General features: G+C 38.9%; 1 protein-coding gene across 2 annotated transcripts in view; it reads left to right on the top strand.

Moving 5' to 3' along the window:
* The window catches only part of LOC132116933 (potassium channel subfamily T member 1-like), a 37985-nt gene extending 17225 nt beyond the window's left edge, over positions 1 to 20760 (top strand). Inside the window, exons 17-31 of one of the 2 annotated variants that reach the window (XM_059525838.1) lie at positions 11324 to 11473; positions 11556 to 11791; positions 11961 to 12171; positions 13092 to 13197; positions 13311 to 13483; positions 13556 to 13627; positions 14435 to 14569; positions 15526 to 15637; positions 15719 to 15820; positions 16201 to 16284; positions 16371 to 16493; positions 17764 to 18055; positions 18456 to 18518; positions 18889 to 18973; positions 19943 to 20759. In XM_059525838.1, coding sequence (XP_059381821.1) covers positions 11324 to 11473; positions 11556 to 11791; positions 11961 to 12171; positions 13092 to 13197; positions 13311 to 13483; positions 13556 to 13627; positions 14435 to 14569; positions 15526 to 15637; positions 15719 to 15820; positions 16201 to 16284; positions 16371 to 16493; positions 17764 to 18055; positions 18456 to 18518; positions 18889 to 18973; positions 19943 to 20048 — 2050 coding nt within the window. In that variant the 3' untranslated portion in view covers positions 20049 to 20759. Of the gene's footprint in view, positions 1 to 11323; positions 11474 to 11555; positions 11792 to 11960; positions 12172 to 13091; positions 13198 to 13310; positions 13484 to 13555; positions 13628 to 14434; positions 14570 to 15525; positions 15638 to 15718; positions 15821 to 16200; positions 16285 to 16370; positions 16494 to 17763; positions 18056 to 18455; positions 18519 to 18888; positions 18974 to 19942 lie in introns of both variants that reach the window. The other variant, XM_059525839.1, reaches the window with a different exon arrangement.
* Positions 20761 to 22679: the final 1919 nt, after the last annotated feature.

Genomic DNA, 22679 nt, shown 5'->3' with positions numbered 1-22679 from the left:
GCGGCAGGGTAGACGCAGGCGGATGTCCCGGGTAGACAGCCAGACCTTCTGACCGGGTTGGTACTGGGGGGCCTCGGAACGGCGAAGGTCGGCTGATGGCCACACCTAGGAGGGAGTGAAATGCTTTCCATACCCGGGAGATGAATTGGGGGCCCCGATCCGACACTATGTCCTCTGGGATGCCGAAGTACCTGAAGACATGGTTAAACATCAGTTCTGCCGTTTCCATGGCAGTGGGGAGATCCTTCAGAGGAAGAAGACGACATGCTTTAGAAAATCTATCCACAACAATCAGAATACATGTGTTATTGTCAGAGGGAGGAAGGTCGGTCATGAAATCCACTCCCAGGTGTGACCACGGGTGGTTGGGGACGGGCAGAGGATGGAGTTTGCCAGATGGTAGATGGCGAGAACTCTTGGACATGGCGCAGCTGTTACATCCACTCACGTACCTTCTGACATCCGAGGCCATGTTGGGCCACCAGAAGCGTTCCCGTAGCAACGAGAGGGTTTCATTGACACCCGGGTGACCAGTGCCAAGTGATGTATGGGTGGCGTGGATGAGAGGAGTGCGACGTGTCCTGGGCATGTACTGGTGCCCTGGTGGGCAACCCGGCGGAGCGTTGGCAGGAGTTTCGGCTGGAGGTAGGGTTTCGGCAGACCAAGTGATAGGGGCAACAATAACTTTGTCTGGGAGGATGGGTTCGGGGTTCTCAGACCTCTCTTCGGGTGAGTAACATCTGGACAGAGCATCGGCCTTGACATTCTTTGCCCCAGGGCGGTACGTGATGGAGAACTGGAAGCGGGTGAAGAATAGCGCCCAGCGGGCTTGTCTGGGGTTGAGTCTCTTGGCTGCCCTAAGGTATTCCAGGTTTGTATGGTCAGTGAGAACTTGAAAGGGGTGTTTGGCTCCCTCCAGCCAATGTCTCCACTCCTCCAGGGCAAGCTTGATGGCAAGTAGCTCCCTGTTGCCAATGTCGTAGTTCACCTCCGCCGGGTTGAGCTTCCTGGAGAAGAAGGCACATGGATGGAGGCGGCTGGGCGCCCCCTGCTGCTGAGACAGGACCGCACCCACTCCGGTGGTAGAGGCGTCCACCTCCACGACGAATGGTAAATCTGGGTTAGGATGCACGAGGAGTGGGGCGGTCGTAAAGGCCAGCTTCAGGGCCTGGAAGGCTTCGGTGGCGGCTGGAGTCCAAGACAGGGACTTGGGCTTCTGACGAAGGAGGTTGGTTAGAGGACTGGTGATGGTACTAAAGTTCTGAATGAATCGTCTGTAGAAGTTTGCGAAGCCCAGGAATCGCTGTAGTTCCTTGATGGTGGTAGGAACGGGCCAATCCCGGACGGCGCTTACCTTCCCCTCGTCCATCCGGATGCCACTGCGGTCGATGGTATAGCCAAGGAACTGCACTGAGGGCTGATGGAATGAGCACTTCTCTGCTTTTAGGCAGAGCTGGAAGTCCCTCAGGCGTTGCAGGACCTCCGCAACGTGGCGTCGATGTTCGGCCTGGCTCTGGGAATATATCAGGATGTCATCGACATACACTAGGACGAATTGATGGAGGAAATCCCGGAGCACCTCATGCATGAAATCCTGGAATACGGAGGGGGCGTTTACTAGCCCATATGGCATCACGCAGTACTCGTAGTGGCCAGTAGGGGTGATGAAGGCGGTCTTCCACTCGTCCCCCTCGCGTATCCGGATGAGGTTATACGCGCTGCGGAGGTCCAACTTGGAGAATACAGTGGCACCACGGAGATGTTCTAGGGCCGCTGGGACGAGGGGAAGAGGATAGCGAAACTTCTGAGTAATTTTATTCAGGGCTCTGTAGTCGATACATGGCCGCAAACCTCCATCCTTCTGGACTGGACAGCCGGAGATACAGGATTGAAAGCAGGCTTCACCCAACTTCAGGATTTCTCCGGTCTTCCAGGAGATTACCGGGTTATGCTGCTCCAACCACGGGCGCCCTAGGATGACATCAGCGGTGGAATCCTCCAGAACCAGCAGATGAATGTTCTCATGGTGAAGGAGTCCAGTTTGGAGAGAGATTGGACCCACGCAGTGGCGTACATACTTCTTGCTTAACGGCCTGCCGGTGATGGTGTGGATTTGGTAAGCGGCCGCCGTGGACGAGGTTGGGAGACTGAGTTGACGGCAGAAGGCGCCGGAGATGAAGTTGCCGGCTGACCCATAATCGAGGAGTGCGGAAACTGGAAGAGACACATCAGCCGCAGTAAGTGTCACAACAGTGGTGAGTGGTTTCATAGAATATCGTGAAGGAAGGATGGCACTCACCATGGGACGAGGAGGACGGACGGGGCACCCAGCTATGGTATGCCCCGGAGCTGCACAGTACAGACAAAGATTCTGGGCCAGCCGTCTTTGACGCTCCGCCATAGTGAGGCGGTAGGAGTCCACGACCATGGGCTCGCTGGCTGGTTCTGGGGAGCTGACGTTCTCTGGCCGGCAGAGCGGAGAGGAGGAATGCGCCTGGCCCTGGTGCTCTTCTTTAAGCACGACTGCATATGAGTGGCGAAGCGGATGGACAGCTGGATGAATCGCTCGAGGCCGATGGTATCCTCGTATGCAGCGAGATGCAACCGCACTCTGGGCTCCAATCCTTGGCGATAGGTAGTGAGAAGGGCCTGTTCGTTCCATCCACTAGAGGCCGCCAGAGTCCTGAACTGCAAGGCATAATCATTGACAGACATATTCCCTTGTTTCAAGTGGTATAATCTCTCACCTATAAAGGAGTCCCAGGCAGGTTTGCCGAAAACTTCCCGGAAGTGTTCGATGAAGCTAGAATATGACTGGGTTACAGGATTATTCTGGGTCCGGAGAGAGTCTGCCCATTGTAAAGCCTTGCCTTGTAACTGGGAGATAATGAAAGCTACCTTGGCTCGATCCGTAGGGTACGAGAGCGGTTGCATCTCCAGGACCAGTGAACACTGAAGCAAGAATCCGCTGCATTCCTCCGCCAAACCAGAGTAGGGCGCTGGCCGTGCCATGGGACTGGCGTGCACGGCAGGTGATGGAGGGATGATAGGATCCGCGGAAGTGCTCGCTGGTGGTGGTGATGCAGGTGCTGACATAAGTGTACGGTGGAGTGCATCTACTAATTCCTGGAAGGGATCCGTGAGGCTCATGCTTGTGTCTCTCGGTGCTGGTCCGGTCATCTGTTACGGATCACTCGGAGACAGAGGAGTAACAGATGAAAGATGTAGTTTATTAAATGGACACAAGCAGAGGAGCGGGAAGTAAGGAGTGGATGGGTGCTGGGATCCGTGCCGGGAAGGAGGGTACCACACACACGCACCGTGGGGTCTTTGGGAGGATCTTGGAGGTAATCCTTGGAGAGAAGCCGGAAGAAGAGACTTCGGAGGTTATCCTTAAAGAGAAGGTAAAGAGGAGTTAGTCCTAATAGTTAGCGCAGGAATGATCTTGTCGCGAACGTGACCGGACAATGACTGAGTGCGTGTGTGTGGCTTTTGTGGTGCTGAGGTGGATGAAGGGGATGCGGATCAGGTGGTGGTGATTAGTACTCAGGTGAGGGTGTGCGTCATGATTGTGTGGAGGAGGAACCTGGCGTGTTTGTGACATACATTCACTTCACGCGATCTGGCACAGATCAGCCTCCCGCAAAACTCAGCTGTGGACGATTTAAAAATGTTTGAAATAAAGCAGTGGTTCTCTACCCGCAGCCCGTGACGAATTCAAATGCGGCCCGCACCACATGCTGAATAATTTTTTTTTTTTTTATAATTTTCTAAAATTTTTATTATTTACATCAATTAAAAAAAAAATTATGCTACTAATGAAATATAAGCTATATCCTAATGTTTTTATGTGATTTTTTTTTCTTCATATATTATTTTCAGACATGAGCACTGGCATAAGCATTTAACGAACACATACAAGCGCGCACTTTGGCAGAATTCAATTCAAATAGTCATCAACAGCCATTAGGTAAATTGCCTTTAAGGTAAAATTGCGCATCAGAATGGACACATTTGTTTTTTAAGGGAGAAAAAAAATGAAAAAAAGAAATTCAAAAAATGCCAGCGAATGAACATGTAGCATACAAACTGTGAATAGTCGCAGTATCAGTAGAAGGAGAAGTGCTGGATTTTCGTTTGTTTTTGTTTTTTTCTCCGCAACTCACTTGAAGAAGTTCAGATAAATGGAAACACCATACACTATGTAACAATCCTTATCGTCATTGGAGAGTGTGTGCCGAGGCTCATGAGCAGACAACCGCACGGACAGGTGCGCGTGGTCAGTAGGCTTTAAAAGCAAAATTGCACATGTGCAGGCAGAGTGAAGAAGCTCATTGCTACTCGAACCTGTGCAATCCGTCAGTAAAAGAATATAAAGACAGTCAGATGTGCAATAATTATGGGCAATTACAGAGCGGACCAACAGCCTGCGCATTCAGAAGTATAAATTGAAGAAGTCTGCGTCAGCGCTGGCCGTGTCTGCATCCGGATTGCTCATGCGGAAAGTATAACACAGGCGTTACAATCGCAACTTCTTTGTGTTATTGCTTTCAAGCTGAATCTCACAAAATTGGTCAGCTCCCGACAGCATCAGGTGTTTTATTTATGGGGAGTAGAATTGTTTATTTCAATGAATGTGATAGATTATATATCATAATAGTTAGGCTATAATATTATAAATTAGGTTGGCTTGTATTGCTGACGTAATATTTAAATTATATGCGTAGACTTGCACTTAGACCATAGTGCGGCCCGCTGGAAAAAAAGGTTGAGAACCACTGATATAAAGGTTGCTGTCCCATTTTATACAGGAATTGTTCATTTTAAAAAATCGAATTATATTGTTAGTTCTAATTATATTGTTAACACAAGTTCATTTAGAACTTTTTTTTTACTTATAAACTCCTTGAGAATTTAAAGTTAGCTTAATAGTATTTAAATTCAAGTTTAAAAAAAGGTTTTAATTGCTTAAATTATTTTTATTAATTAATAATATGTTATCATGTTTGTTCTTGTAAAAAATACGTGTTTATTCTTTAGGAAAACAAGGGAAAAAATAAGGAACAATCCGAATATTTGTTTTGCTTTACCTATTTATGTAAGCTACAATTATTCAAATAATAATAATAATAATAAAATAATGTCATTTAAAAAAATACCATTGGCCTGAGTAATTTTGACCATTATAGAATTGTGACTTTAAAGATTAGTCATTTAGGTGGTAAAAATACTGTGAAATTAATAATGGCATAACATTTTAGAAATTAACAATGGCATTTTAGAGCAACCGAAGGTTTATGAAACATTAGCCAATAAAGCATTTTTTTAAACAACTGAACTTAAAGTTGTGAACTAAAATATTATTTCAACCATACAGTGTGAATAAATAAAATGCATAATTTTCATAACATTTCATTATTCATAAAATGCATAACGTTTCTGGTGTTTGGATTTGTAGGCTACTTCAATATAATGAGCTCCAAGTTTAAGAATAGCCCTAGACTAGTTTCTCTCTCTCTCTCTCTGTTTAACAGCATTAGCTCAATGATATATGTCTCCCTCCCATTAGAATTTCCCTGCCTTGCTAAATGTTGGGCTCATCCAGGGCCGGCGCGTGCCTATAGGCGAACTAGGCAGCCGCCTAGGGCGGAGAGAGAGAAGGCGAGAGAGAAGGCCAGAGAGAGAAAGAGGGAGAGAGAGAGAGAGAGAATTATTAATTTATTTGTTTGTTTCACATTAGGTATAAATAAAATAAAAGCTATAAATAAATAAAAAAACTTTACATTTCGAATAAAAATTCCCGCATGGCAGTGCCCTATTAGTAGGTCTATATGTATGCAAAATACTTTAATGTAGCTATATTCAAAAATGTCAAACGAATAAATTTATCTGGTCATGAGTAATCGCCTCAGTGGAAGAGTGCTTTTCGCTGCTTAGAGACAATGGGCGCGTATTTGGATTTTTAGATGACATCGCATCTCTCAAAGAAAAGGAGAATAGAATAGCCTTCAGGATTGCTTAGGACTGGAAAAGGCCCTGACTCATGGAGACTCGGGAGATGTTGATGGGCATGAATTGTTTGAAGAGCTGACTGCTTTGGGCAGACGCCTGCATGATTGCTGGATCTAAACCACTGGATGCGCTTAAATTCATCTGTGAAAAAGGGATGGAAAATTTTTTCCAAATGTTTTTGTAGCATTGAGAGTGCTTCTCACTCTCCCTGTCACTGTGAGCTATGGAGAACGCAGTTTCTCAAAGCTTAAACTTATAAAAATGATCTCCGAAGTACAAGTTAAACTCGAGGACGCAACCAAAGCGTTTGCTGATGCGAAAGCCCGATGCGAAAGCCCGACACGAACGCTTCTGAAATTTAGGTGTGTGAATGTGTGTATCAGTCAAGAAAACAATCGAAAACTCCAGTTTTGTGAGCTAAAAAGTTGAGTGCACATGTTTAGTTTTATTCTGTACACTATCTATTAGCCTATAAAACAGAATTTATACTTAGCTGTTGCATTGTGTAGGCTACCCTTTTCACCTTTTTGCAGAATGAAAAAATTAAAAACTCTGAAAACATGCTTGCACGTTTTTATTTTAGTGTAATTTCATAGATTTAAAAAAAAATTGTTTACATGCATTTTAAGGATCCCTAATTGTGAATGTAAGGGGGGCGGCACGATCGTGCTCTGCCTATAGCGGCATTTGAGCTTGTGCTGGCCCTGGGCTCGTGATCAATAAGTTGTATTGGCCTCAATCTGATTCAGTAAAGTCAAACCGCAGACAGTGAAGCCTCGAGACCCGTGCGCTGTGAGGCAGGAACAGAGGATTCCGCTTGGTCTTAAAGCCTCCCGCAAACATCCACGATCACAAATAACAATGATTTTCGTAAAATAATGATTAATTATTAATTGATGATTTGTTATTATCATTATGGTCTTGTGAAAATAATAATATAGGCTGCGAGAAAATTATGAATACAAAGAGTAGCCTACTGCTGAGTGCAGGCATGTTTCAGCCCAGTAACACTTGAATATGAGCTTCTTATCACGAGTAAAATTCATGCCAACAGCCAACATATGCAAGAGTACAGCGGGATGTTAAGAGTTTGTCTGTTTCTTTTACTGATTATTTTCGGGTTAAAGCCTGATTTAAACAGATTCACACTCAATCGCTTTTGCAATAATGCGTTCAAACAAATGTAATCTTACAGTGCTACATTATCAGCATGCTATCTGATTTTGAAATCTTGAAGTTAATCGATCTGTTTAGATAAAACAACTGACAAAAATATACTGTTATTTTCATCACAAACCAAATTTTCACAGCAGAAAGCAGCAATTAAAGATGTAATGCTTACAATGTTATTAGTTTGGCATGTGATAGGCTATTGGGGAAAACGTTTACACAAAATAGCTTAAGCCACTTTAAAACTCTCCAGTTATTTTTATTATTATTTTATATGCTATGTTATGTTTCTGGTATCAGAGCGCGTGGAGCACAACTTTCCAGCATTAAGGTAATAACAGTACTGTTTTTTTTAATCATCTTGTTGCAGTTATAAATTTGACTGCTAAATGAATGATAAAGAACTATATTAAAACTTGTTTTCTAAAATTTCTTCGTCATTTGAATATTGATTTAAAAATCGGTTTAAATCATAAATCAGATTTTTTTTTCTAAAATAAAAAAAAAACTGGGATTTTTTTTAGGCTATATGATATTACCCTAAAAACAAGTAAAGAAGGTTCCCTTTAAAATTACTTTAGTTGTCAATTACTAAAGCTTTTTTTTTTTTACTTCGTGTGAATGTTGTTGATTATAATGAGAGAACTTGAGTTTAATTGTGAGAACGTTTTATAAATTCTTTAGAGTTTCAAAGATTAAATCGTGCCGGTTTTGTCAGGGTTACTGAGGGAGAGGACCCAGATGCAGAATGAACAAGGGATGTTTATTGACAAAAATAGACAGAGCACAATAGGAGGGAGTGGCTTGAACGGTCCAGACAGTAGGGTAGGGCATACAACAGTGAAAGTCCAACAGGAGGGGATACTGGGGCAATGACTGGATAGCTGAGGGTGACCACTGGAACCAGCATAGGGAGGCAGCAGCTAGGACCACTGCTGGGAGTTGGCAAGACCAGACAGAAGGTAGATGACCAGACGAGACACAAAGGAACAGAGAAATTGCAGCTTGAAGATCACTTGCCAGAACCGATACAGCTGCAAGGGTGAGGGAACCAGTTGTCAGGGAACCACAGACGGCCAGGCAGGGCTGGAGGGGGAGAACACAACAGATAGAGACAACACAAGACCGGACAAAACAACCAGCACACTAGACAACACAAACAATACAGGGAACAAGAAATTCCTTCCCAAAAACAGGGAAAAAGTAAATAAATAAATAAATACCAAGAAACTAGGGGAAAACACAAATAAATAAAAGGTTAGGCCCTACAGGTAAATGCTGAGGGAAACAAACTAAACTACACTAGAGACTTGAATCTAGCAAATGACTAGAAGGATACTCATGGATAATAGGTGAAAAAAAAAAACTTAAACTAAAAAGGAACTAAAAGAGAAGACCTAGGGAAAAAATAGCTCTTGGAGAACTCAACTTGGAGGCTCAACAGGAAAGTCCAAAAAGCAAAAACTAGATTTTGACAAGAAAAACTTGAAACTGCAAAACACACGTTAGGCAAACATGCAGCCAAAAACGAACCGGCAACTACAAGAGGGAAGAGAGCACAATAAGAAGCATACAGCGACATGAGGAACAGGTGACAACACTCTGACTAATGAGGACTAAACAAGGGGGCGTGAACCGGGAAAACAAGGAGGAGGGACAAGAGGAGCACGTGGCAGACACAAGAGACACAACCATGTGCTCAGGCACAAAATAAACAAAGACACATTGAACAAAGACAGTACAAACAAGGTTGTTAGGGCAGGATCCTGACAGGTTTAATTTTATTCGTTTCTTGTTTTAGGCAAATTAGGCCTAAATAATGGGAACGAAATTATACAGTGCTTCACATTTAAACATGCAACAATTTCTTAATCAGTTTACGGACAAATGTCTTTTTCCCAATAAGTTAAAGGACAGGTAACGAATAACAAAAATGCATGTTGTTTTATTAACCCTCTGGAGTCGATTAACGCGGATACGCGTTATGAGTCATTTTCTCCTGATAACCCCGAAAAGAACTTAAATTACACTTTCAGTTTTAATCGTACAGATAAGAGCAATACATCAATCGAATCTGTAAAGGGTCTACTTTTTTTTTGGATACAGACATAATAACAACAAAACTTTGTGCACTTATAAAATAAAGATAACAAACAAGGTGTGCTGTCTGCAGCCTTTGTCTGCGCTGATCTTTATTTACAAACACGTCATTAAAATGAACTGTTACTCCGTGAATACTCAACGAAAATACATGAGAGAGATATCTATAGAAAGCTTGACATGTCTACTTTTAAACTAAACAAAAACAACTAAACTGCCGCCAAAAACAGATATTCTGTGATAAAGTAATCCTTATATTGACATTTTGCATATTAATCCATGTAGCCAACCCCCCTAAAATAGGCTACCACCTTTAATGCTCCGATGCAAAGTAAACCAAAATTTCTTTTGAATAATATAACGCATAATATAATATAAATAATACTGCACACCTTTTAAATGTGTCAAATCTAAAATATGGTTTAATACCATGTAGATTAGAGAAAATATAATCACAGGTTCAGGCACAGACTTGACATCCTGCTTGAATTCGTTCTAAGAAATGCACATAACTTCATAAGTACCAAACTTTCGTCTGTGGATATTAAATATTAAATATTTTAACTACAGTGTTTTTCTTTCATTTTCCCCGACTGAAGCCATCAAATCTAACACATCAGTGAGGCAAAACTGACGTCTATTAGCGATAATGTGCTTTGATGCGCTTGTTTGATAACTTGTGGTTAAAGCGCCACTCAGCGGTCAAAGGCTGCAAATGCACTTTATACCGCCGCCGCGGCGGTACGTGTGGCGGTAAAAAGGGCCTTTTGGATGTCTACTTAGTGTATATATATATATTGAGAATTAGGTTGCTTAATTACATCTCCAGTATTATAGCATCTCCATTAATACCATTTTTAACAATATCATCACACACTATCATTCAAAAGTTTGGGGTCTATATATATATATATATATATATATATATATATATATATATATATACATTTAAGAAATTCTTAAATTCATTCTTTTTTTTTAGCAAAGATTAATTAATTTGATCAAAAGTGACGGTAAAAGACATTACTAGTGTTAAAAAAGATTGCTTTTGAACTTTGCAAAATTGTAAAGCTTGATATTTATAAGAAATGTTTTTTGGACCAGAAAATCAGCATATTAGAATGATTTCTCAAGTATCATGTGACACTGAAAATTCAGCCTTGCATCACAGGAATAAATTAATAAAATTTTATAATGTATTCAATTAAACAACAGTTATTTAAAATTGTAATAATATTTCACAATTTTACTATAATTTTTAATCAAATAAAAAAATCCTTGGTGAGCAGAAGAAACTTTTAAGAAAATTTTAAGCCCCTGTCATGTTCGGCCCTGAAAATTGAAGGAACATTCCCGGGATTGATTGCCGGGATTGATCCCGGATTGGAGACCTAGTAACATTGCCAGGTTCAGTCCCGGAACGAGCTCTGTGTGAACAAAAGCCAGAACCAATGCCGTAAAGGGTGTGTCGTAGTTATGACGCACGTTATCGTGCGACTCTTTTACCAGGTGTTTTGAAGGCAGATCAGCGTTCGTGGAAAAAAAAAATGTGCAAACTGTAATTAAGCAGAGATCTGGTAGTTCCTCACTATCCACGCTAAAGCTGAGATTGTTCGCCAGTTTAAGTGAAAGTTAACGTGCCTAACGTTTTCGACTCGTACATTACACATCACATCCTGATGTCACGTGTCATTATGGGAGCTTTACGGGTTGTGTGTGAACACACGCACATATTGCGGGAAATCAGTGATTTCACTGGCAGTGTGAATGAACCAAAATCAAGCAATCCGGGAACATTTGCTAAACACTTTACCCATGTATTGTCTGGAATCTCAGAGTGAAAGGGGCTTTACCAAACCCAAACTTTTAAATGTTAGTGTAGTAATAATCTAATCCAGTGCTTTTTCATGCTCAAAAATCCCAAATAGTTCCAATACACTTGTATTGCTATCAGTATAACTTAATTTAAGTTTGATATTGTTACCTGTTAAATGAAAATGTAATGGAAAAATAGTTCAATGACATGTTAAATCTCTTTCAGAGAGGGCCAGCAGTCTCCAGAGCAGTGGCAGAGGATGTACGGCCGATGTTCGGGTAATGAGGTCTATCATATACGTCTGGGTGATAGTATGTTCTTCAGAGACTACAACAGCAAGAGCTTCACCTACGCAGCCTTCCACGCCCACAAGAAGTACGTCTATCCGCGCTTTGCCACATATTAAATGTGTTTAAACTAATGCAGTGAGGGTGTTTTGGTCTGTTTGTGTGTAAAGGTATGGCGTGTGTCTGATTGGCGTGAAGAGAGAAGACATCAAAAGCATCTTGTTGAACCCTGGACCGCGCCACATCATGTCTGCCAGCGACACCTGTTACTACATCAACATCACGAAGGAGGAAAACTCCGCATTCATCTTTAGACAGGAAGAAGATCAGGGAAAAGGGCGGGGCCACTGTGACATTTTAAACAGCCCGTCTGGCCTGCCTGTTCATAGCATCATCGCTAGCATGGGTGAGTGAGAATGGATAGAGTGAGAGAGACAGGAAGTTGTTTATTCAGCGTAGTAAAGCCCTTCCTCTATTGACATCCATTCAAAAAAACTAAAGGACTAAACCCTGCTAAAGATTGCAGGTTTGCTTTCTAGTTGCTTTGTTCTAATGGTTTAATTGTTTGTTTTCAGGAACCGTTGCCATGGATTTTCAGAACACCAGTCCCACTGAGAGCGGAGTCAAATTGGCTCCGCCCCCCGAGAATGAACAAGGAAGCCGCCGCCCAAGCATTGCACCCGTTCTAGAGCTCGCTGACTCCGCCTCCTTACTGCCATGTGATCTGCTCAGCGACCAATCAGAGGATGAGGCCGGACAGTCAGATGAAGATGTAACAGCTAATGAGTGAGTTCGTTTTTAGCTCCTAATACATATTTAAACATTGCGAATTCATTTTTTTTTTTCATTTTTTCATCAAGGGTCATTTTTGTGGCGCTTTTATGTTAATTGTTGAGTTTGACAGCAACTGATAGAAATAAAATAAAATAAAAGCGAAATTGTTTATTGTTTAAAAATTAAGAAATTATGACAGCCATAAGTATTATATATTAAATTTTACAGTGGTATTGTAAAAGAAAATGTTATTTAAAATAAATTAAATTAATTAATTTTATTTTAAAGTAAAAAATGATAATTTTTTATAATATTAATTATAAAATAAAATAAAAATTATATGAACTTTTTTAATTTGCTAAATTTTATTTTACAGTATGGTAAGAGTGATAATAAAAGTTATATTTCTTGTTATTATATAGTTTCTTCATAGTAATCTTGTTTTATGGTTACATAAATGTGGTTATATTTATATAATATTATTATACATTTAATTATATTCCAATTTTTTATGTGTTAATAATAATAATAATAATAAAATAATAATAATAATGATACTACAATAATTGTGCAGTGCACGTTTTACAGTGTAATTATTAATTATTTAATTAAATTAAATTTCATTATTTATTTAAAATATTGTTTTATTGTATTATTTTATAGTCATATTATTAATACATTTATTGTACATATTAATATATTATCACAAAATGTTTGGTCGAATTGTGCAGCCCAACAAACATGAAAAACTTGGAGATTACTTTTCTTTCCAAAATGAGATTTTCAATCGCAGTATGGTCCTTTTGCAGAGCATGTGCACATTCATTAAATTTTCTCATTTGTGTTCCACTGAAGATGCTAAATGAAGTAAATGTTATTCTTTTTATGCAGACTAACCCTTTTAGGGTGTATTTTAATGTTAATTTCCTCAGATTTGTGAAAGGATACCCCCCAAACTCTCCATACATTGGGAGCTCCCCGACTCTTTGCCATCTCCTGCCCCAGAAGGCCCAATTTTGCTGTTTACGGCTTGACCAGGTGAGCACCAGCCTCCATGTGCTACAAATGCCATCCGCATGTTGTATTTGCATAATATGCATTGCACTGGACCACATCAGCATGTCATATTTATCTCACATTTGCTTCTCTAGAGCTGTGAACATGTTTCCTTTGAGGACGCAAAAGCGTATGGCTTCAAAAACAAACTGATCATTGTTTCTGCTGAGACGGCTGGAAACGGCCTTTACAACTTCATAGTGCCTTTAAGAGCCTATTACAGACCCAGACGAGAGCTCAACCCTATAGTCCTGCTGTTAGACAACCTGTAAGTACACACACACACATTCACCTCATGTGTGTTTCAATAGTGTTATTAATGTTTTTCTACTTCCTGCAGACCTGATGACCACTTCCTTGAGGCCATATCCTGCTTTCCAATGGTGTATTATATGGGTGGCACCATTGACAAGTACAGTTAGACAAAAAAAGTTTTCTTTGTCTAGGGCTGCGCATTTGTAAAATTTCTTTTAGATTTTCTTATAAAAAAATGTAATTGCATGTAAAGATATACTTTAGGAAAGAGATGCACAATTTGGCCAAAATGTTTGTGTTTATATATCCATATGACTTTATAATAATAATAATAAAACTGTTAATTATTATAATATAATCATGATAATAATAATTATTATTACTAAAAATAAAAATAAGTAATAAATATTACTATTGTATATTTCCCTGTAAAGTAAAAAAATGTGTTACAATTAAAGTGAAATGTGTAAATTTAAATTAACAATTAAAAATAATGCATAGTGCATATATTTATTCAGTTTTATCAAGCATGATTTGGTAAAAAAAAAAAAAAAATTCTAATAAAATAGTGATTGCGATTTAAAATGTTTTATATTTTAAAAAGGGCTGCACAAGTTCGCCAAATTTTAGAGATTGTTTATCAGTGTCACTATGTAACATATACCATTATTATTAAATATATACCAAAATAATAAATGTTATTTTTGTAATATTTAACTGTAAAACAACAACAAAAATTATTTATGGAAAAAATTATATAATAACTATTTTCAGTACATATATTTTAATTACAGCCTTTATGATTCCATAATTGCATTATGCCATATCATTATTATTATTATTATTATTATTATTTTCAATTCATTTTATTTTGATTAATCGTGCAGCCGTATGTTTGACATTCAATTCAAATATATCCCTCTAGATGTGAACATATCTGATTGGATGTTTGTGTGATTGACAGTTTGGACAGCCTATTGCAGTGTGGTGTTCTGTATGCTGATAATCTAGTGGTGGTGGATAAAGAAAGCACTATGAGTGCAGAGGAAGACTATATGGCTGATGCTAAAACCATCGTCAATGTGCAGACCATGTTCAGGTGAGACGAACCAAAGCCCTGCAATCTGCCAAAAGGAATTGACATAATTTGCTAGGGATGTAACAATTCACTCAAGTTACAATTCGATTCGATTCATGATTTGTTTCAAAATTTCTTCAACAAAATTTGATTTAATTATAAATTAAATGTGTCCTTTTATTATTTCTTGAACAAAATGCTGCACGTTTCTTTATGAAATTGAAATATAATGCTATAATAATAGCACTTGCATATTATTGCTCTGTTGTTGGTTTTGATTGCTTCTATTGTCCTCATTTGTAAGTTGCTTTGGAAAAGTGTCTGCTAAATAACAAAATTTAAATATGTTAATGTAAATAACAAAACTAAATAGAAAATTTAAAACAAGCCCCAAATCAAATAAATAACACAAATAAAAGAAATCTCTTTATATAAACAAAATAAGGCTTTGTCTGTGCTCTTTCCATTTAAAATTAGAGGCAACCACTGCATTTTCATCATGATCCAAACAAAGATGGACTTCAGTTTTGTGAAACTATGCATAAAAATATCTGCATGAAACAGAAACAGAGATTCACTCTCTGCCAGCAGGTGGCGCTCAAAACGTTTCCTTGGTTACCGCTGTAAACAAAGCAGCTGAATTTATGAACTTTTATATGCATTTTACATATTATGCTTTATCTGTGCACACCAATGCTGGATGAAAAGTTTCTCTCAGACATACATTCATATAAACTCTTACCCCTAATTTGAATCAATTTTCAACCGGTTCGCAGTTAATCGTTACATCCCTATCATTTGCATAGTTTATCATTTCAGTACGAAGGTCATGGGTCTGATTCCCTGGAAATGCATGAACTAAAATCTAATTTTTACACTGAATGCACTGTAAGTCATTTTGGATAGCGTCTGCCAAGTGTATCAATGTAAATATTAATCTCATAACAGTGTTATTTTTTCTTTCTGTGTCTCTCCAGGTTGTTTCCGAGTCTCAGTATAATCACAGAACTGACTCACCCGTCAAACATGAGATTCATGCAGTTCAGAGCCAAGGACTGTTACTCCCTTGCTCTGTCCAAACTCGAGAAGGTAAGACATGGAGAGATTTAAGTATTGATTACTTTAGTTTTGTAGTTATATTATTTTAAAATGTGTGTGTTTGATGGGCAGAAGGAACGTGACAAAGGCTCGAATCTTGCCTTCATGTTTCGACTTCCTTTTGCTGCTGGTCGAGTCTTCAGCATCAGCATGCTGGACACACTCCTGTACCAGGTAGATATAGTGTGTGTGTGTGTGTGTGTGTGTGTTTTCTATATGAATATAATGTAAAATGTAATTTATTCCTGTGATGTAAAGCTGAATTTTCAGCATCATTACTCCAGTCTTTAGTGACACATGATCCTTCAGAAATCATTCTGATAGTCTGATTTGCTGCTCAAGAAACATTTCTGAAACTGTTTTTTCCACATTTTTGTGAAAACTGTGTTTTAGGGTTATTTGATGAATACAAAGTTCTAAGGAACAGCATTTATTTGAAATAAAAATATTTTGAAATATCTTTTTGTCTGTCTAACTAACATATCTCACTGTTTGTCTGTGAAGAGAGATATGTTAGTAATAGAGATGATTGATTGGTTTGTTTTGTACATGAGTGTTTTGTGAAGGACTACATGATCCCAATAGCCAGGCTGCTGCTGGGACTGGACACCACACCGGGATCAGGGTACCTGTGCGCTGTGAGTTCAACACACGGCCTGTATGTGTTTAGATGCGTGTTGTGATCTGTCAGTGTTTGTTTATGAACATGTTCCTGTGTGTGTAGATGCACGTGTGCGAGGCTGATCTCTGGATCCGCACGTACGGGAGACTCTTCCAGAAGTTCTGCTCGTCTAGTTCAGAGATTCCCATCGGAATCTACCGCACAGAATCACACGCATCACCTGAGGTATCTATCTATCTATCTATCTATCTATCTATCTATCTATCTATCTATCTATCTATCTATCTATCTATCTGTCCATACATCCGTCTGTCCATACATCCGTCTGTCCATACATCCGTCTGTCCATCCCTGTGCATCCATCCATCCATCTGTCCTTCTCTGTCTATCCATCCGTCCATTCGTCCCTGTCTATCCATCCATCCGTCCATCTGTCCTTGTCTATCCATCCGTCTGTCCCTGTCTATCCATCATCCGTTTATCCATCCGTCTCTGTCTATCCATCCATCCGTCCGTCCGTTTCTGTCTATCCATCCATCCATCCGACCATCTCTGTCTATCCAACCGTCCATCCGACCGTCTCTGTCTATCCATCAATCCGTCCGTCCGTCGATCTCTGTCTATCCATCCATCCGATCGACCGTCTCTGTCTATCCATCCATCCATCCGTCCGTCCATCCATCCGACCGTCTCTGTCTATCCATCAATCCGTCCGTCCGTCGATCTCTGTCTATCCATCCATCCATCCATCCATCCGACCGACCGTCTCTGTCTATCCATCCATCCATCCGTCCATCCATCCATCCGACCGTCTCTGTCTATCCATCCATCCGTCCGTTTCTGTCTATCCATCCATCCATCCGACCATCTCTGTCTATCCAACCGTCCATCCGACCGTCTCTGTCTATCCATCAATCCGTCCGTCCGTCGATCTCTGTCTATCCATCCATTCATCCATCCATCCATCCGACCAACCGTCTCTGTCTATCCATCCATCCGTCCGTCCGTTTCTATCTATCTATCCATCCATCCATCCATCCGACCATCTCTGTCTATCCAACTGTCCATCCGACCGTCTCTGTCTATCCATCTATCCATCCATCCGTCCATCTCTGTCTATCCATTCATCCATCCATCCATGTGTCCGTCTCTGTCTATCCATCCATCTATCTGTCCGTCTCTGTCTATCCATCCATCCATGTGTCCATCTCTGTCTATCCATCCATCTATCTGTCCATCTCTCTCCATCTCTGTCTATTCATCTATCCATCCATCCGTCCATCTCTGTCTATCCATTCATCATCCATCCATGTGTCCGTCTCTGTCTATCCATCCATCCATCGTGTTTTTCGAGAGCAAATTTCTCACCTCTAGCTGATCAATACTTGTGTGTTCAGTCTCTGCTGACCTTATATTCTTTTCTCTAGTTTCCATGACAGCGCTATTAATATTTCCCATTGCATTTTATTGTTTCCATGGTTACGGTCGTCTCCAGTTTCAAGGTTCCGTCAGCATCGAGGGGTTAAACGACACCAGAGAGAAGGGGGAGGAGTCAAAGATCCTCACCCACAGCTCCTCCAGCAGTGACCAATCAGAGCATCCGCTCCTGAGGAAGAAGAGCATGTACTGGACGAGACGTCTCAGTAGGCGGAGCGTGAAGAGGAGCGACTCCTCCCTCAGCTCCATCCAGCAGCGTCTGGGCGTGTTACGCCGCTCAGAAAGGGAGGAGCTTACAGAACTGGTCAGGAACCGCATGCAGCACTTGGGTCTGCACACGGCGGGATACAGTAAACACACCCCTTACCTCATTAATAATATTCATATGTATAATATGTTTATGCTTAAGTAATTCGTTTTGTGGAACAAAACTTGAAGATCTGCCCAGATCATGTTTGTTTTAATGTGGTTAGGAGGCTGTAACCACCATAACCCTCCTCTTTTCACAAATTCCTGATGGATAAAATCAACTCCTGTCCTACATTTCTCTCATATCACATTTCACTTGAAAATTTGTATCAGATTATGGAATTAAAAAGGGTTGTGAACACTGATTATGTGGAATCCTGAATGTTACTACATTCTTGGTCAGAAGAACCTTTGTTTTATCAGCCATTATACTTCCAGATAGTAATTTTGATTTGAAATATTTCTCTCTTCCTCTTTTTTTCTAACTTTCATCTCATATAGAGGATGTCACAAATCTAACAGCCAGTGATGTAATGAACCGAGTTAATTTGGGGTATTTGCAAGGTAAACACCCTCTACTATAGTGTTGCCATGAATAGTTTTCTCCGTGGGTTTATTTATTCTTTTTATTATATTCTATCCACATGTTTTGAGAGAATATAGGGAGAATATGATGCATGCCAGATTCAAGCATATGTGCTAAATGCCTGAGTCATGATTTGATTTTGTGGCATATTTAGATTTTAATGAACTATTTTAATCCATTATAACTCTCAGTCAGTGTTTCTGAATTGTATTTCAGGCTACATTGCATATAACAAATTGTAGCATAAAGTTTTTTATGGATATGTTCATTTGCTTCATATTTCCTTGTGGGACTTCAACCACACCCATATTGTTGAGTGACAGATGTATCCACCAATCTCTGTTGCAGATGAGTTGAATGACCAGCAGAACTCCATCTCATACGTGCTGATAAACCCCGCCCCCGACACGCTGCTGCAGCTCAATGATGTTGTGTATGTAGCACATCCTGACAGATGCACATAAAACACACATTTATTTCTTTAACTGCTGTTATTCTTTAAGTAATTGTAGGCACTAACTGAATAAAATCATAGATATCTTAAAAAGAAAACAGTATTTAGAAGTATTCAAATATGTATTTGGTCTACTTTATCATGGTAACAGTATCATTTTTGGTTGCTAAAACTATATTAAAGTAATTTTCTGTAATTAAAATAATGCGGATTAAATATATTTCACACATAAACCAGAGTTATTATAGTTAACTAAAACTAACTGTCAGTATCAACAAAGTAAAAAAAAAAACTTGCTTTAAATAAATTAACATTAGCTGAAATAAAATATAAAAGAATATATAAAATAAACAAAAAATTCAGCTAGTTGCCATATTAATATTTTATTTTAGTTTAACTTGTACTACAATAACTAAAACTGAAACTGGAATAAAAATGAAAAAAACTATATAGACATATTTAAAAAAACTACTGAAAATGACAAAAACACAAAATAAAACTTTCCCATTTAAATTATAAATAGTAAAAAATAGAATTTAGTAATAATAAAAACTCTAATATCTCAATAGTAAAACAACACTGTCATAAACATAAATATTAAATTTTAAACATTTTAAATAAGTTTTAGTACTAAACTACAACTACAACTAAAATAATAAATAAATTAACTAATAAAAATTGTTTGTTAAAAATTGCTCAGGAAGACCACCCAAAAAATCCCCCAAATGTAGATCATTCAAGTTTTTACTTTTTGTAGGGACATTTGGTCACATTTATATGTGTTTTTTGGGGTATGCATCAGGTTTAAGAAACATTTGGTGACATTTGTCCCTCATAAAGTCATCAAAACCTGATGCACACTGACACACAAACATTTGTGTCAAAAATCACATTGTTAGAGTAAACTCTCAAACATGAATCACTCAAAGTGCTCTTTGTGTCCTGAAGGTTCCTGATCCGTCCGGATCCACTGGCTCATGTACCAGAAGCACCGCCTGTACAAAACCGCCGGTGCCGGTCCACGACTGACACACCAGAACTCAACAAGATTTAACCGGTCAGAACTACATCATACGCCAGAAGCCAGGATGTAACTGGACTATAAAGAGCTGTCGGCACTTTAAACTTTTCCCTCATATAAGCTCTTGCTCTTAGATTCATCAGTGATATTATGGTCTGAACACTGCATATAATACAGTGAGCTTTGTGAAATATTGTGCAGTGAAGTCAAAGTTCATGTTCCATCATTGAAGAGCGTTATTTACCCAGTGCTGTAACAAACGCACAGATTGTCCTGTTGTAGGTCAGACACTAGAGGGTGATGATGTCAGAATAAAAACTGATTGCTGTCATGCAGTCAACATTGTTATTTTGTAATCGTGTTTTTGCTATTGTAATGCAGGCGTGCATTTCTTGTTCTTTCGTTTTCATGTTTGTTTACTGCTTTGCAGTGTTTTGCATTAAGGAGGATCCCAAAAAGACTTAATTCTGTACAGCAACCACAAAAATGTATTTGCATTAGGCAAAATTTCAAAGCAAGTAGCATTTATTTTTACGAAAGATTGAACCAGTTGATTCAAACAGAATTACTGAAAGGAGTAGTTCACCTAAAAATTACAATTTGCTGACCCTTCTGAGACCATATAAGATGTAGATGAGTTTGTGTTTTCATCAGATTTGGAGAAATGTAGCATCACTTGCTCACCAATGGATCCTCTGCAGTGAATGGGTGCCGTCAGAATGAGAGTCCAAAGAGCTGATAAAAACATCACAGTAAGCCACAAGTAAAAAGTAACACTGTGAAGTGAAAAGCTACAAGTTTGTAAGAAACGATGTTTGTAAGAAAATATGTTTTTAACTTTAAACCATTTATTCCAGCTAAAAGTCTTCTATCGATAACAATGTTTTTTTCACGTTAAAAGGTTTTCTCATCTGAATCAGGAGAGAAATCTGCACCAATCAAGCACCGCTTACAAATGAAACCAGTCCAAAACAATTCTAAGCAAATGTGTGGGTGGATTTTGATGTAAGAGGATGAACCTTTCCCTGGGGGAAGCATTATTATGGATTATGGACTCACACTTTGGCCACAAGCAGAGTTTTGAAGTTAAAATACATTAATGAAACATTTGTTTCTTACAAACATGCAGCTTTTGGCTTTTCAAGACATTAACTGATGGACTGGAGTGGTGTGGATTACTTGTGGATCATTGTGATGTTTTTATCAGCTGTGTGGACTCTCATTCTGACGGCACCCATTCACTGCAGAGCATCCATTGCTAAGCAGGTGATGCAATGCTACTTTTCTCCAAATCTGATGAAGAAACAAACTCATCTATATCTTGCATAACCTGAGGGTGAACTGTTCCTTTAAGTGTACATTTGTTAAGATCTCTGTATTGCATATGACCTCTGTTCTAGTCTTTATTATCATAGCTGTGCACATTTGGTTAGCTTTCAATTAGACTTAGAAGCTGTCCAGTAATAATTAAATGTGCAGTGTGTTGATATTGTAATTATAATGTACAATGTATTTAGATAGAACGTAATTTGGTGCCTTTTGAAATTAAAGTGTTTAATGCATATGTTATTGAAGGTTGTGTGTTCAGGGGAGAACATTTAATAGTGCAGTGAGGTGTGTCCATTTGGAAGTACAACTCATGAACATGTGAGAGTGGGAATAAGAGCGAGTGCCAGCAGTGTGGGGCACACACACACACACACACACACACACACACTGCTGAAAGAGGCAGTTTCGACTGACAGGTCTGAGCAAGAGGGCGAGACTGGGAGGCGTGTGAACGGCAAGGTGAATGTGAGGAAAAATTCATGGAAAAGTGTGTGTGCTTGTTTTTTAAGAGTGATGGATTGTTGGATTTATGAGGGAATATTATCAACCTAATACTCTCTCTCTCTCTCTCTCTCTCTCTCTGTCTCTATGATATATGTGTGATTCTTCAGTTAGAGGAAGTTTTCAGGTCCCTAGTATAAGGAAAAACTAAATAAATGATTTTCGGTTAAAAGAATAAAATATAATAGAACATTAGAACTGATTTTGTCCGTTTAATATATTTGACTAGGCCTACATACATATTTTAGTACCTTTTTTGGTTTTTATATTTAGTTTTTGTATAATATACTTTTATAAACAAATTAAATACAAATTTAAGTTGAATTAAATTTCATGTCAAATTTAAACATATTAATATATATTTATAAACACACAATGTACTTACATATTTAATATATACATATATATTTATGTGTGTGTGTGTGATTTTATTTATATGTATATATGTATGTATGTATGTATTTATGTGTTTAAATATATTTTAGCGTATGTGTTTGACTTAAATTATTTGTTTATTTAAGTATTTATTGTGTTTTTCTATTTTGTTTATTTATTTATTTGTGGAGGAGCTTTACCAAATCAGTATTTGGCAATTTAATTCGGAAAACGATTAGCTTCTTTTTATTTTTCTATATTAAAAATAAATTCTGTATTAAAAAGTGGTGTGTTAGCACATCCCAGTGTTTTATACCAAACTATGGTTAGAATTATAACAGGACATAAGAATGATATTTTAACAAACTTCATAAAACATAACTCGCATTTGTGTTACTTTTTTATGCTTAAAGTAGTCAAAAGCGTTTCCAAATGAAGGCAAATCAAACAGTGTTAAAT

This window comes from Carassius carassius, chromosome 36 (genome assembly GCF_963082965.1).
Source record: "Carassius carassius chromosome 36, fCarCar2.1, whole genome shotgun sequence".
Classification (NCBI taxonomy): domain Eukaryota; kingdom Metazoa; phylum Chordata; class Actinopteri; order Cypriniformes; family Cyprinidae; genus Carassius; species Carassius carassius.
The sequence above is the reverse complement of the archived record's forward strand: the minus strand, read 5'-3'. Positions and strand labels throughout refer to the sequence as shown.